Source organism: Columba livia, chromosome 12 (assembly GCF_036013475.1).
Source record: "Columba livia isolate bColLiv1 breed racing homer chromosome 12, bColLiv1.pat.W.v2, whole genome shotgun sequence".
NCBI lineage: Eukaryota > Metazoa > Chordata > Aves > Columbiformes > Columbidae > Columba > Columba livia.
Genome location: NC_088613.1, coordinates 8,609,832 through 8,626,020, shown reverse-complemented (window position 1 = coordinate 8,626,020; position 16,189 = coordinate 8,609,832). Strand labels below are relative to the sequence as shown.

The 16,189-nt window shown below is 52.8% G+C and overlaps 1 protein-coding gene across 11 annotated transcripts in view; it reads right to left on the bottom strand.

The window, feature by feature from the left end:
* Nucleotides 1-16,189, bottom strand: part of DLG3 (discs large MAGUK scaffold protein 3) — a 79,940-nt gene that overhangs the window by 36,740 nt on the left and 27,011 nt on the right. For 8 of the 11 annotated variants that reach the window (XM_065077697.1, XM_065077698.1, XM_065077699.1 and 5 more), the window contains one exon: nt 3,572-3,625. The exons of the other annotated variants lie outside the window; for them this stretch is intronic. In XM_065077697.1, the coding sequence (XP_064933769.1) occupies nt 3,572-3,625 (54 nt within the window). The remainder of the gene's footprint in view (nt 1-3,571; nt 3,626-16,189) is intronic. 11 annotated transcript variants of the gene reach the window in all.

The following is a 16,189-nucleotide window of genomic DNA, read 5'->3' as shown; positions in this document are numbered from 1 at the left end:
AAACTCTGTATTTCTGGTCAGCCTTTTGCTAGAGGGCCATAGAGACAAGCCTGCTGAGCTTGGGTAAGAGGAAGGGGTTTGAAGCCTGACAGCCCCAGCACACAGCTCAGGGGGTTCCACAGCCACACTGTCTGAAGGAAGTGGCAGTGGGATGTGCTACCACCAGTGCTTGGGACCAACGTGTGAGGGTAGCAGTTTAGTTTTGATGCTTTTCTGTGTTTGTTTTTTTTTTTTTTTTGGCCAGGCTTACAAGCAAGTTTTGCCCTGCACCCAGGCATTGGACCATGTCTGTCATCTCTGCTGTCCCCCACCCTGCAATGACTGCATCTGGGGACCCTGGCAGCAGAGTCAATGCTGCACAAGGAGGTTGCTTCTGCACTCACTGGTGGCAGAGCCTGGGCCTCCCATGGTGCTCGCTGGCTGGGATCAAGCCTGGGAAGAAGTTGGTTTCCTCAGTTCAGGCTTTTAGAGGTCAAAGAGGTGGTGGCACCTCGCTGCTGGGCAGTGGGGCACCATAGGAGGGCTTCAAGGGCCCAGGCTATGAAACCTTCACCTCCTCAAGGCCGTTGGAGTGACCTTCCCTGCTGACTTTGGGACTGCCTGGCAGCATTTGCTGTGCACCCTGGGCAGCAAGAAGTTATTTCTGCTTCAAAGAGGCAGCTCTGAAACTCTGAGACCCTGACCGCCATGGCAAGTGGGTTTCCGATGCTCCATCTCCCTGCTATGGACCTGCTGGGCAAAATACACTAAGGGGGGAAACTGTGAGCAATGACCTGGGGCTGGCACGGGTGAACCCTCCCAACACCCGTCCTTACCCTTCAAGGGATGCTTTCAATACAGTAGGCATTTTATAAGGAATTATTTGCGTTTTTGCACCCTGGGGGGTACTGGGCTTCTCGCAAGCCACAGGCAGCAGCACTGAGCCCTGCCCCTGGTGGTGAGTGGGACCCAGTGCTGCAGCTTGTACCTTACCGCGCTGCTGGTGCCACATGCGCTTGGGGACGGAGGTGGGTGGACAGAGAGACTGAAATGTGGAGCAGACTTCTTGATAAACAGCCGGGGCCAAATTCAGCCCAACAACTAGTCCAATGCAATCAATGGAGCTAGAACAGGAAGGAACTAGACTACATCCATCTGTTTATCATTAAGGAAAGCATTGAATAGTTAAGTAATTAAAGACTGGAAGATGTGACTTTAACCCTTTCAAATACATACCGTACCAACAAGCTTTAGTTTTTGGGTTTGTAAAAAAAAATATGCTTCCAGATTTGTCATTTTGGTGTGCTCTTCTGCAGCAAGCCCTGTTGTGGCTCCTTTGCTGACCTGGAAAACTGCTGAATGGGAGGTTTAGGGGTGTGTTCTCCATGAAGCCTGAGGAGCCTAGCACCCCAGAGAAGGAAAGGATGGAGCAGGGCTTATTTTTGTGCTAGTACAACACGAAGCAGAGGTCGAGAGGGTTTCCAGGCTGGAGGCTGAGAGGAATCAAAGTGAGGGGTCTCCCCTGCCCTGGGCACAGGCGCCTCCGGGCACTCCACAGGTGGAACCTGCCTGGGCATGGGGCTGGTGGTCCCCGCTCTGCACAGCAGATGACAGCCACAACCTGCCACCACCACAGGGCAGATTCACTCTGGGCATATGCTGCTGGGGTCAGATGGATGGGGTAGATGTCTGCCACCCCAGGATGATGCTGGTGCTTGCCAGGGGTGCAGAGCAGCCCCTGAAACCTGGACAAACCCACCCAGGGGCTGCAGGAAGCGAGGTCTCATCCATCACGGCAAGAAGGTGCTGCAGCCAAGGCACAGGGAGAAGGGGTGGGAGGGATATGGGGTTAATGAGATGGAGTGGGGGAAGGCAGCCAGGAGAGCAGGAAAGTGGAGTGCACTGTGGTGGGAAGAGGCAGCCGCTGGCCCCATGAATGGGCTCCCTGATGCTGGCTTCTACAGGGATTGGGAGCCTGCCTGGAGAGATAGAACCTGTCCTTGGACCTCAGGGTCACCTCTTGCTGCTCTTGGACACATAGGCAGGGAGGAGAGACAGGCACGGCTGGAGCCTGGAGAAGGATGTGGTGCTGCTGGCTGCAAAGGTGAGCAGGCACTGTTCCCCCAGGGGAGGGAGAGTACAAAACAGATGTTAAAAAAGACTTTCCATCCCTGCCCACAGCACACCCCTCACTCGTCCCTGTCCAACCTTGTAGCGTGTCCTTCCCCTCCAGGAGAAATTGTCCCTTGTCTAGTTCCCTATAGAACACCACCAGCTGGATGAGCACTGACAGCAGGCTGCAATGTTGCACTGCACTACAGCTGGGGTGCCCAGCATACTGCAAGAAACCTCCAACCCCACAAACACTCTGTCATGCCATGCATTTGGAGAAGGAAAATTCTGGGGACAGCAACTCTCTTCTGCCACATTTACACAAGGCTGCTGGACTAGGACTACCACACGAAGAGAGGCACTGTCACGTTCCTCTGCAATGCCAGGTGGCTTTGGTTCAACACCCAAGGCATAATTAAACCATCCAGCCAGGGTTGCAGAGATCTTAGCTGAGCTCTGCTTCCTTTTCATAGCCCTGCCCAACCAGCCCTGCACAGCTTTTATGCACCCTGACCCCAGCAGAGGCTGTGGGCTGATATCTGCAGTTCTTTATAAGGAAAGTTCAACCACCAGAAGTCACCTGCAGCCATCCACCATGATTCCAAAGACAAACCAACCCCAGCTCTGAGTCCTGGTGCTGCTTCATTAATGTGGAAGGCAGATGAAATTTGCTGCATCAGAAGAAAACCAGGTGCAACGCACCCAGCCCTGGCAAGCTGTCAACTGAGCTCCCTTGGGGGAATTAAGGGGAGGACCGCACGAGCATGGAGCCAATGCTGCAGAAATCCACGCTGGCCAACCTGTTCCCTCCATCCCCCCAGCAGGAACGATTTGCAAATGTTCTGGGAAGGGATGCAGCAGCGCACAAACCCTCTCTGCAACAAACTGAGGAGGATTATCTTTATACTACACCAAGAGTGCCAAATGTAGCGTAGCTGCAAACACTCTCAGTCACCAAGCACTGCTCAGCTGCTGGCAGCCTTCACTGGGAGAGGAGCAGCGTTTGATGGGTTCGGCTGCCCTGAGGACCAGCAGGTGTGATGCCCCAACTACCCAGAGAGAACTGTCTCCCACCTAAGGCTGCTGAAGGGGCTGAGGCCGTGCGGCAAGGTAACGGATGCAGAGCAGACATCCTGCATGGGAGACTGAGGATAACCTTGAACGCAGCCAGCCAGCCCAGCTCCCCCTCTTTTCTGATGCCTGCTTACCCCACAGTGTGCCCCTCCAAGTGCTTCCTGCCTTGTACTCTCTTTGTCTTGGAGTCCCCAGCATCACTTGCTGCTGTCCTTGATTCTGTTCAGCATCACCCAGCCCCAGTGAGGTTTAGGGGTGAAATGTGCTATGGGGACACAGTGCAGGTACGAAGCACCTCTGCCACCTCGCTGAGGCCTCCTTGGGCTGGAGAAGCCTTTCATGCACTGCCAAGCAGGAAAAACACACCGCTTGTTCAAAGGAAGCAAAACAAAACCAGGAGACTTACAGAGAGCCCTTGTTCCAGCGAGTCTGTGTTCACAATAGTGGGAGCAGGGTTGGCCTGTGAGGAGACAAAAGCGGGATGTCACCGAGCTGAGCGATGGACCCAGCCCTTCGCGGTGCACTGCCTCTCCCCTGACTGTGCCACCACAGGCAGAAGAGGGCAATTCAGGAATAGGTCTGCTCTTGTCCCTCCTCCAGGTGCCCAAAAGCCCCAGGAAGGAAGCAGGGCCACAGCACAGCTCTGATTGTCAGTCCCCTCAGGCCTGTTGTGTCCCCAACACTCCACGGCCTTGGCTGCTGGCAAGGAGACAGGCAAGACTGGAAACTCAGGCCAAAATCCTACCAGTACCAAAAATATATTTGAAATCCACATTACTGAGGGATTAGGAAATAGGAGGAGTAGGGAAGGAAGTCCTCCTGAGGGAGGGACATACTGCCAGCAGACCAGCCCCAAGGCCTTCATGCACCTTCCAGCAGCTGCTGCTGACCCTTCTAAGCACAGGGCCACCACGCCCTGGGAGAGGCGGCAGTTTGTTCCCTCATCCTTGTCATTCCTGGAGTAAACACTTTGCTCGGCAGCCTCGGCTCATCTTCCTCCCCCAACACATGCATTCCCCCTCTCTTGAAGGGCTCATCATAAACCTCTCCCCAGGCTCCCCTCCTCCTGTACTGCCCATTACCCGCTTGCACATCACAGGAGGGTCACACGTGCAGAGGGCAAGTGCAGGCAGGAGAAGGCAGGGACGAAGCTGTAAGGGGATGGGGGCTCTCCCGGGAGAAGGGCACGGGGAAGGCTGCAGCGCCAGGACCCACAAGGGGGAGGGCAGCTGGAGACCCCGATCGCCGCCCGCCGGGACCTGCCGCGCCGGAGCTGTCCAGCACCGCAACCTCCTGAATCACAGCATCATCCAATAGTTTGGGTTGGAAGGGACCTTCAAAGCTCATCTAGTCCAGCCCACTTGCCATGAGCAGTGACATCTTCAACCAGGGCAGGCTGCTTAGACCCCTGTCCAGCCTGACCTTGAATGCTTCCAGGGATGGGGCATTTGCCACCTCTCTGGCCAGCCTGGGACAGTATTTTACTACCTTCATTATATCATTAAAAAAAAAAATGCTTCCTCATGTCTAGTCTGAATACTCCCTCTTTTAGTTTAAAGCCATTATCCCTTGTCCTGTCACAACACACCCTTATAAAGGGGGCAAGGTGGTGTGGCTGCTGGAGCCAGGGAGCAAGGGAAGGCATCTACCTCTGAGTGGGAGAGCGAGGGAGAAACAGCAAAAAGTGAGAAATTTAAGATTAAGTACTGGACATTCCTTGCTGGTGTGCAACAGCAAGTGGTGCAAAATCTGGAAGGACTCGAGGGAATAGCAGGAAGATGTGCCAGGGCAGGTTTAGTTTGTACACAAGGAAAAGGGTCTTCACCCAGAGGATGGTGGAGCACTGGAACAGGCTCCACAGGGAGGCAGTCAGGGCCCCGAATCTGTCAATATTCAAGAAGTGATTGGACAACTCCCTCAGACACATGGTGTGAATTTCAGGGTTGTCCTATGCAGGGACAGGAGTTAGACTCAATGATCCTTGTCGGTCCCTTCCAGCTCAGGGTATTCTATGATTCCATGAAAATCTGGAAGGCCGGGGGTGAGTCGGGATTCACATCATCATGCTAAGGCTTGTGTGGATAACAACAGTCCAAAGTGATGGGGGAAACAATAAAAGACACGAGCTACAAGGGGAGGTGAATCCTCTGCCTTAGAGGATCAGAAACATCAGAGTCAAGGTCAGGTGCAAGCAAGTCAAGATGTGGGCTAGTGCAGCAAATGACAGGAACCACTGTTCGTCCAGTTATGCGGGTGGTTGGACTGCACAGCCCCATGGCCTCTGTGAGTCTATGATATTTTCTTCGGAGCAGGCTATCTCCTCATTGCCATCCTCTGGGTTTATACACTCCTGACAGAGACCAGCTTCCTCACATAAACCAGCGTGGCAGTCCCTAGCATCTCCTGTTTTAGTTGATCATATTTCTGAACTTTCTACTGTCCTTATTTCATAGGCGGGAAAGTTAGGGGTCAACTGGACTGTAGTATAAATCTTGCCCTGAAAGGTTCTGCTCTCATATGGATGCAGCAGGAGGTAGTTAATTTGATTTATTCAGATGCTTTCTGATCTTTCCTGCAGCTGTAACTATTGGTTACAAAATCATAGTTTTTATGACAATTAATTCTCTAGCTCAGGCAAATATGACCACTTCCAAGCACTCAAGCCAAACCCCTCCCACACACATAAGAGAATCACAATTTTCAGGTCCAATGTCTTGGGATCTCCATGGCCCAGAAGCAATGTTAAGCTGGGAATATCCCCTCTCTGGCAGTACATAGTTCTTGTATTTAATCCAGATAATTTGTGAGATAGCATATATTAAACCTGGCACTGGCTTTTATTAGTCCCCAGTGCAATTCTAGGAAGGGATTCAACATTTCAAGGCAAAAAAGAAGCACTTCTACTGCCAGCAATTAACAAACGATGGATGTTTGAACCTTGACGTGCCAGAGGCCAGCTCTTATTAGATGAGTTTCCAGGAAGGATGCAGAAGATGCAGCCTAAGTGAATGTAGCCCATCACATGCCCCATGATTTATGAAATGAATTCAACTCCAAAAATGATGCTTTGGATCCCTCCCAGGGAGAAGTGCTCTGTATGATAATGTTATGGAGGCTTTTGCAGGTCCAGTTCGAGTCCTCCACTGAGCCCCACTGCAGTGTCTTTGTTGAATTACTAATAGCCCACAAATCACACATCACATTGCCTCGCTCTCACAGCGGTGAGCCCTAAGGACACGTTTTGTCTAGCCTGCTCACTGTGCACTGAGCATCCTTTGCAGCCATTCCACACTAGTGATTTTTACATCTCAAAATACTGCTAGAAGCACAATTTCCCACTCAGGCTCCAGATGGGACCCAGGAGATGCCGAATGTGAGTGGCTGCTTAAAACAGTCACACGTGGTCAGCAGGAATTCAGACCAGGAAATCCCTGCTTGTCTCCTGTGGCCAGCTATTCCAGCTACTACAAGGAAAGCGTTTGGACATTAGCTCTGACTTCCACTTGCAAATATTCCAACATTTGCACCTTGACTGTTCTGCTAGAGAGTCAGACAAGACCCAAGACTCAGAAATAAGCAGAGGGCCTGAAAATGAAAAGCCTCTGCCTCCCTCTGCTAGGCAGGTGCATGCACCAAGCCCTCTACTAGCCAGGGGAGGAGAGAGAACATCATTTTGTCCTGGGCAGCAGGAACTTGCTGGTGAATTAACCATGCCCTCAATTCTATAGGGAATGGTAAGTAATTTATGCCCTAAGGAGTAGGGGATTGCAGCATGCAGGGAGGAAAGGGAACAGGGCTGTGCATTCAGGTCACATTCAATGGCGGCTGTCAGATCTCTTCCATCTAAACCATTTCATCACACTGTTATTATTTACCAAGCCCTGATTGTGCTCGGAGGGTTTACAAAAGGAAAGAAAAGAGGTCTGAACCCTATAGTGCTCACACCATAGCAGCAGGACCACCAAAGCCCAGCAGAGCTGGAGATGCCCCGAATTCCCTCCATCAGGCAGAGGTGCAGGAGGCTGCACAGATCCTTGGGCTCAGCCCAAAGGAAGCTGTGGGGAAGGTGGGACACAAGGAGGACCCTGGGGAGTAAGGGTTGTCACTGCATAGATGCAGAGAGATTGATCTAGGCACAAAGTCAGCAAGGCAGAGGACAGCTGTTAGGAAAATCTGGCCAGCAGCAGGAGTCAAAGGGAATAGTGGTGAAGGGGGATGAGGTTTGAAAGTCAGGATTCAAGAGCTTCCTGGTCTTGTGGGGGCTAAGAGAAACAGAGTCTTGCATTTACCTGTGTCCAGGCACCAGCACTCGAGCACCATACAATGGTCCCAGTGGCAGCCACGGCCCAGGAGCTAATAGACAGAGCAGCAACCTGCCCCATGCAGCCCCCAGCCAAGCCCCAAACATCTACAGGAATCACCCTTCAACTCCATTTCTATCGCTATCATCTGCTGGGGAAAAGGTAGGAATTGCAAAACATAATGATTTTCCAAACCTTCCAACCAAAAGAAAAACTGCAATTAAATGCAATTAAATGCAAACAGAGGAGGTTCATTAGCTTACTTCTGAGGGCTGAGCATTGCCCTGTGGCGTTTCCCCAAGGTCTGCTCTCAGGGCTGGCCCATGGGAGCCAAACAGGGAGACTGAAGTGAAAGTTCAAGATATTCTGTGCACAAAGAGGCAGCATGGGGGCCAGCCCACAAAACTCAGGAATTACATACCTCCTCCAGACAAAATAAAAGTGCTGTAGACATCCCAGGCCAAGAGCAACTAGATTGTGCCCACACATAAAGCCATTTCCATCTTAACTAGCAACAAGACTCAAACAGGAGCCTCCAGAGCTGACAAATACCAAGCCTAACGCACAGAGCTGGTCTCCACAGGAGGCCGGTGTGGACCATGTGTCACACACCAAGGGGTGCGCAGGACAGAGTTGACTATCTGTGATGCTGGGCTTAGTGCATGAGGAGCAAAGCGCTAACTTAACTCTTTTATTTCTGCAACTTTCCCAGATTAGATCACAGTGAAAAATCAATATGCCTTTTAATATCCTTTGCTGCATACCATCTGAGGTATAATGGTAACACTCAAAAGGAAATGGCTCTGGAGATAAGTGAAATTCAGTCTTTACACACTTTTGAAAGCTCTCGGGGCAGAGGCCAAGTGGGGAGATGCCCAACAGAAACATTTAAACAGCACAGACACACTGGGCTGCTTGTAGCCCAGTTCCATCAGCTTTGATTTTTTTTTTTTTAGAAGGGTGTTAAACCATGGAGAAAGCTGTGCATTTACAGCTATGAAAGCAGCTGCTCTGTGGCGGGACCCCACAGTGCTGGGCGCTAGCTGTGAACTCACAGGTACCAGCTCGGGGATGCTGAGGAGTGCTGTGATGCTGCCGCGGCAGCGGGGTCGGCTGCGGGATGCCTGGGGAGCAACAGGCTCCTGCTGCCAGGGGGAGCGACTTCGCACCAAACTAAAGAATTCGTTTCACAGGAGCAAGCCCAGGCCCTGCCAGCACAGCACTCACAGCAAGCCCGTGCTTCCCGCTACTCGCCCTGATAAGCACTGACACACTCATCTGCTTCACGACAGACTGCCCTACCCTTCGCAGAGATTATGGTTTTTCCCAACACTGGGGCTGCCTACTGCACCAACCCAGAGCCCATCACGTAGCTACCAAAAACATCACCTCCCAAAGCACCTGAGGTGACGCAGCTCCTCCACAGCAACCTGTGGGCACTTCTGAGGTCGAGGCAGGACAGAAACCTACTCCTGAGGCTCCCCATGCCCAAGGCAAAGGAGGGGATGAGTCCTGGCTCTGCCCCTGCAGAAAGGCAGGTGTGTGGAACTGAGAGGTGCTGGCACCATCCCTCCAGGCTGCTCTGAGCTCCCCCAGTGCCTGCACGCCTACAGACCCTCTTGGCTTTCCCTTGGCTGTGCCCGAAGAAGCCACCTCACAGACCTCCTGTTAAGAAATGATGCACGGCACATCCCTTCCCAGACCGAAGCCTGGCTCCCAGCTGGCCCACAAGATGAAGGGCTTTTCCTACATCTCAATAACAAATCAATGCTTTGGTCTTCCTATCCCTTCTCAAGGGGAGAGGTACCACACTGCTTCCAGAGGCTGGTCCCCTTCTCGCAGCTTCCTGTGCTCACCTCTTTTTGCCTTCACAGGCTCCAGAGCTGATGGTGCTTGGCAATGTCAGAGGGCTGCAGAGCTCTGAGGGAGAGCTGCATCCTTCAGGGCTCCCATGGGCTGGGACAAGGAAAGGAAGCAAAAGAAAATGGAGGCTGGAAACTTCTGGAGGCTGAAGAATTTCATGGCCATAGATGAATCTCCATTCCCTTTAAGAGGGCTGGACAAAATAACTCTCTTTGCATTTTTTTCTCACGCATTAGAAGAGCGAGCCACTGGCTGACACTGTTTGGGCAGGGGAAGTGCACATAACCTTGCCAGTGTGCCTACATGAAGGGGAGCAACAGGCTGAGCCTGACCCCATGCCCTCCTTTTGCACAGCTTGAAATGTTGCATAAATGACATAGGAAACGATGCCAGGGCCAACTATAAAGCTTGCAAGTGCTCGGACCCCCTGTGTCTGTCCCTGCTGGCCAGGCACCGGCTGCTGCCCGTGCCCTCGTGCTTGGCTCCCAGCCTGTCCAGTAGCCAAGAGCAGCCCTTCTCTCCAGGCTGCCTCTGGGAGACAGCAGAGCTGGGCTGTCTCGGTGGCATGATCAGGCTGCAGGGACACGGTGGCAGAGCCCCTGCCCCAGGGCTGTGCCTCGGCACTGCCACAAAGCACCACGGCCATCCGGAACTGGGGAATGCAGGACTTGAAAGGTCCCTGGTCACAAGGATCTTTGGCAAAGCCACCAAAGTGCCCAAAGCGTAATGCGAACACAAACAGCTATCAAGGGTTTAATCCTTGTTTTCGTGCCTTTATTTTTTTTTTTTTTTTTAAAGACTAAGCTTAAATAGGGACTGGAAAAAGCCTTCACTCAGCGGGGAAGGAAGAAAGCTTCCCCAAACAGAAGCTCTATGGAGTCTAAGTTTCCATTTAGAAACCATTAAGGCCAGCGTGTTCATACTTGAAAGTTAGACATCCTGTTCCAGGCTCAGCACGTTAAAATAAATGACCCAGTTTGCAGAGGTGCTGGGCTCTGGTAGCTTCCCTCTGACCTGGTGGTACCAAATAAAATTGACTCAATTCCTTTTTTCACAGGAAGAGTGATTATCATCTGAAAGACTCACGTGCTTCCTCCCTACCCCCTCACCCCCAACAAATACGTATGTACATGGAAAAAAAAAAGAGTGAATAAGGGACAGTGTTAAAAGATTTCTTTGGTCCCTGGGATTCAAATACCCTGTTTTCTTCTCTTCAGTAAGTTCCAGTGCACACCTAGTTACAAAGTGTTAAGAAACGTGTTTCTGTTGGACAAAAGCAAACCAAGATCCAACAACAGAGCCTCAAACTAAATTCCAGTTATGACAAAGGTGACAAGAGGGTATTTAGGGCCTGGCCTAGGGTGCTCTGAAGGACCACATGTCCCCAAAAACAATCGCACCCTCTGAGCAGTCCTTAAGCGAGCCACATCCAAGTGAGTTTCTGCAGACTAAACAGTGAAGTTCATTTCAAATATGGGTATTCTGAATTTGTTAAACACCGTATTAAAAGTTTTCGTCTCCAAGTCCCCAATATATGTTCACAGCACACTGTCGGATTTGCAATGAGGGCCCTTGAGGGATCCCTGCATTATCCCATCTTCGCATGTGTTAAAACCAGCTGTGAGCATTAGCACAGCCCATTGCACCCGCAGCGCTGGCACGACCTTACAGTGAGGGTTATGCCCATTCCCAAATCGCAGCTGCGATGCAGAGCCAGAGACACATCGTCCCTCCTGCCAGTATAGGGCATTTGGGATGGCACACAGCCCCCATGTCCCAACCACACTGAGCTCCTCGTGCCCCTCATGTCGGACCCGCTCTTCCCTGGGACCCAGAGACCACGGTCCCCGCAGAGAGCATCCTGCACGAGGCTGTGCACCACAGGCGCCCAGCACACAGCCGCAGCCATGGCTGATTATAGCCTGATTAAGTCTTAATGAATTCTTCTGTCTAAATGAGCATCTGCAGCTAAGGAAGGAGCGGAAGCTCCTCTCCTCCCATCATGGCAAATGAAGCACCGAGAAGCTTACGCGCACGAGGCAGCTCTCCAGGGATAGCGATGGCTTCTCCTTCACTTCCACCTCCCACCCACCTGCACTCCCAGGGTACCTGGATGGGACCTCTGGTTCAGCTGTCCCCCAGATTTCCCTCTCATGCAGCCCCCTGTGGGACCCTCCTTCCTGAAGCACGTCCTGAGGACGGCCAGCAGATCCCTGCCAGATTCCCATCAGTCAGGACTAGGCTCAGGCAGGTCCCAGCCATGTTAACACTTCAAACCATGAGAGGAGAGCCAGGTGGAAAGCACGGCCGTGGGGATGCGGGGAGCATCCCTCCAGCAGTGGAGAGGGCAGGTGCTGCCATGGCGGCAGGTTAAGGTCTTCCTGTCACCCCCAGGTTCTTCACAAGGAGCCACCTCCTCCACATTGGCTACATAGCTGCTGAAACCTGCCCCTGCTTGACCCTGGCTCCCGCACCAATAAACTCTCCTCCTAGTCCTCCTCCTTTGCAACATGGCAGGGCCATATCCTCTGTTTTCGGTGGGTACTTTCCTGTTCTTCTATGCATTGTGCTGATGGAGTCTCTCCCACCTATGTAACTTCAGACACTGCCTTTACAGCAGCAGCTACACCTCAATTACGGCCAGTTCGGACACCAGCTTTGGTGCCTCTTTTTGGGTTGCTCCTGGGGTCCCTTTAGCAGCTCAACATTCCAAAACCAACAGCAGGGTGCAGCTCCAGGGCCACAGTCTGTGCATTTGGACTGGCCGGCAGGCAGGAGTTGGTAATCCAGCCAGAGAGGAGCTAAGTTCAGTCCTCCAACTCCCTTTTTAATTCTAGCATTATCCCTTTCTGTATTAATGGGATGTGCTGGCAGGGTCAGCAAGCAGAAGTGCACAGCCCCTGTTCGAGGGATTCATGTGCTCAAGAGAATGGGGAAAAGTCTTAGAGGTGAATAAAGAAACAAAAGAGAAAAAATGTCCTCGGCTGCCCATTCCTATATAAACTCAGCATGTTTTGGGAAGGAACACTGAGAATGTCTGACCCACCTCAGCCCGGTCCAGGCAGTGGGTGACAGAAAGACATGGGATGCTCTGGGTGGGGGGGAACCAACTCACGCAGCATCTGGGTCTTAAGCCATGAGTTTCCCCAGAAGATGAACAGGGAGGTGGAATTACTTTATAAAGCATTAACTGAGCCTTGGTTCCAGCTGGACGGACAGAAAGGAAAGCCAAGTCCATCAGAAATATCAGCTGCCTCCCAGGTCCAACAGGCAAGGGGCTGAGGGTGGGCATGACGCTGGGTTTGGGGGAAGGAGAGCAGCTCAGTGCCTGGTTATAGCAGCTCAACTGGGTGATGACGGCAGGATCACCAGACGGAGGTGCCCAAGAAACAAGCTGAGAGGTGAAATCAGATGGAGGGAGATATATTAGGAACAGACACGCAGATTTACACATCGTGAGTGAGGAGGTGACAAACAGGTCTGTGGGATGGGAATCAAAACTCTCACAATGAGGGAGTGGAGTGTGATGAGGAGTGGTGGAGAGGGAAGACTCTCCCGGGACTCCGGCTGGCAGGAGGACATGCTGGAAGAGATGCTGGAGGTGGAGGGAGGGCAAGGGGACCACCAGTGACCAGGGCTGAGCAGACAGACAGGGTCAGGAACAGACAAGTACTGCATTGAGCAAGGGAGCCAGATGCAAAGGGCAAGTTTCACTACAGTTGTATCTACATTTAGGTTGCCAAAAATACCTTTCACAGATTGGCTGTCTTTAATTAAAAGCACGTCTCCTGTGCTCCTGGCATGATGCAGAGCTCGTCCTGCCATGCGGGGCTCTGCGTGGATGCTCTGTGGAGGGACTTGCCCATGTCTCCCCACACCCTGCCCGCAGGTCAGGCAGTGGTGCTTTCCCCCAAACGCCCCTCCACGGCACAGGCACAGAGCAAAGGAGGAAAACTTCACCCCCTTCTTGTTTTGGCTTCTCTCCTTCCCTCCAAACGTGGAGAACGCCTTCCTCCTCTCTCCTCCTCCACCTTCCAGTGCAAAGATTTAGCTAATTTCTTCTATGAATAGCACAGGAGTAGCCATAGCAACATCACCCTGCCAACCTCACCACCTCCACTGCCTCCGTGTCCCCGGCACCCTGTTCCTCTCACCCTCCCTCGCACCTCCCCAGGGAACATCTGGGGCTTCAGCCATTTCCCACGAAGCAACCAGCGTTTGGCTTCCCGCCTGCCCCCCTCAGCGCCCTCCCTCCTTCCTTCCAGCCATGCCTGCCCATCGCTCAGAAACCCAGCCCGGACCCTCACAGCCTTCCCAAATCCTTTTCCTCACCCCCACCACCCATTGCCAAAGAGCCAGAAGCCCCAAATCCAAGAGCATCCAAAGGCTCAGCAAAAGTTGGTGCTTCCACCAAGATGTGATGCCCTGTGTTCACCTGCTCCAGGTAATTTCCCAGTGCATGGGAGGAACTATAACAAGCAACCTTTGTGCACGGAAAAACACCGCCTTTGGTGAAGCGCTCACTGCAGAAGATGGGCAGGGAGGACCTGTCCCCCCCCTCCACCTGCCTGGCCATGAAATGCCTCTGCTGGGAGGGGCACACAAGCCTGGCATGCTCCAGGCACTTGCAGGTGGTCACAGCCTTTTCGATGCTGCTCTAACCCCTCCCCCTGCACCCTCCTGACCCTCCAAGAACAACAAAGGGGCTGTGGGAAGATGAGACAGCAGGATGTTGCATTTTTGGCCAGGCAGGGTGAGCAAACCTGCGGCAGCCCCGGTGGCAGAGGGCACTTCCCAACCACATGCTGCAGAACCGCACTGCCCCACACTCCTTCTCCAGCCACCAGAGGAGGTGCCTCTGCCCCGGTCACCCCAAATGCACACAAAAACACTCGTGAGACCCTTAGGAACCTTATGGCGGGGCTCCACTCAGGCCACTGTGCCCAACACCAGGGACCTTGGTGTGAACTAAGCCACAGGGCTGGTCCTTCCCTGTGGGATGGAAAGGTGCTGGATGCTGCTGGACCCTCAGCGCAGGGAGAAACACAGGGGAAGGGGCTCTGGCATGGCCAGGCAGCTCAGCGCTGCTGTACTGAGAGCCCGTGGGCGTCACTGTGCAGGGCAGAGGAGGGGTTTGAGCGCTCTGCTCCTCTGGTGCTGTGCATCAGGGATGCTCCCCTGGATCGCGCTGCCATTCCTCCCCCACAGCCGGGAGTCCTCCTCTCACCCCAGCCTGGCTGTGGAAGACCCTAGTCCCCTGCCAGCAAACAAGGGGGTTCAGTGATAAGCTGGCCAGAGGGATGGTGATGGGAACAATGGAGGACGGCAACGACAGCAAGCACAGGGAGTGGGGACTAATGAACACGGGACATGGATAGATAATGGAGAAGAAACGGAAGAGATCTCAGAGGAGAGATGAAAACCAATGCAAAAAGAAATGACAAATCCAGAGCTCAGAGATTTCCTCCCTCCCTATGGGCAGGATTAGGGGTTCTCAGTTACTGGCATTGCCTGAGCAAGCTAATTCGTGTCCTGCAGAAGGGGAGAGGCAGAAGGAGAGAACTGACAGGGCACCGGAGGTGGGAAGAGGTGTGGGTTGACGTTAGGACTGTGCTGTGTGTGGGGCAGCACGTGTGGGCACATCTCACATACTGCAGAGCTGCACGCAGGGCCTGTGAGCACGCATGATGTCAGAGAACATACACCACCATATGCAACTGTGAGCACGTTTCCGATGACAGAGCATCCACACACGCGACCACGCCAGCGCGCGCAGGCAGCAAATACTCTCCTCTGCTTTCATGAAGAAGTAAGGGGTGAAAAAAGGCTTAAATGAGAAGCAGTGAAGCTCCTTGGGAGGTGAACAGATCCCTGCTTTCCCAGGGAAGCCTCCTGGCCCACACACTACTTCCCACCTTTGCTGCTGGAAGTGCTTCCAGGGACAGGGAGCTCATTTAAAGGGACAGCCCTGAAAAATGGAACCCTACCTCTAGCCGAGGCTCTCGAGGACACAGAAGCTGCCTTCTCAGCTCCTGCAAATTAGACCAGCTTCACATTTGCAGCATCTGGACAAATCTACGCAGAGTCCGACATCTCCCAACTACCCAGAGCCAGACCAGTCTGCTTGGGCACATGCCATGCCCAGCTGTTTCCATTTTACCACCTTTTGTCCCTCCGCTCACCACTGGACTGAGAAGAACATGGATTCCTCATGGCTCGGGCACTTTGCATCCTCGGATCAGAAGGGGAATGTTGCTGAGGTATTTGCTGCAAAGCTTTACTCATTGCATACATTTGCTACACACCAGGGAACAATCCTGCCTGCTCTGATACATGCAGCACACATACCACACACGTCACATTCTACATGCAGACCCTGCTATGCTCACGTAGCCTCACACTTTGGCATCCCCTCTGTTGCCTGCAACGCCGTGAGGAGCTTTTGATTTTTTTTTTTTTCATCTTCAGAAAGGCTAAGGCCGAGCAGAGATTCCCAACATGGACTTTCAGAGCAGCCCAAGCCCTGGGGCTCCGTGGCAACACCACAAAGAGACAATGATTTCTCTTCCACCATTGCAAAAACATGAAAGGCTCCCCTGCCCAGCCTGCCACAGCAGCAATGCAGCTGGCATCGCTTCCTTCCCAGCCTGCTTGCGATCATCTTACCAGGAACCCTGGGCCGAACCTTTCATGCAAGCAGCAGTGGAAAGGAGGGAGCAGACATGCTTCAATTCCCTGCTCCTACCCAGCTCCCTGAGCTTGCTGCTCTGGATAGAGGGAAGGAAAGAGATAGCAAAGGAAAGATGGAAGAATGCTTGCTAGGAATCAGCAGGCAAGAGAGAGCTGAGGCTGATTTTGAT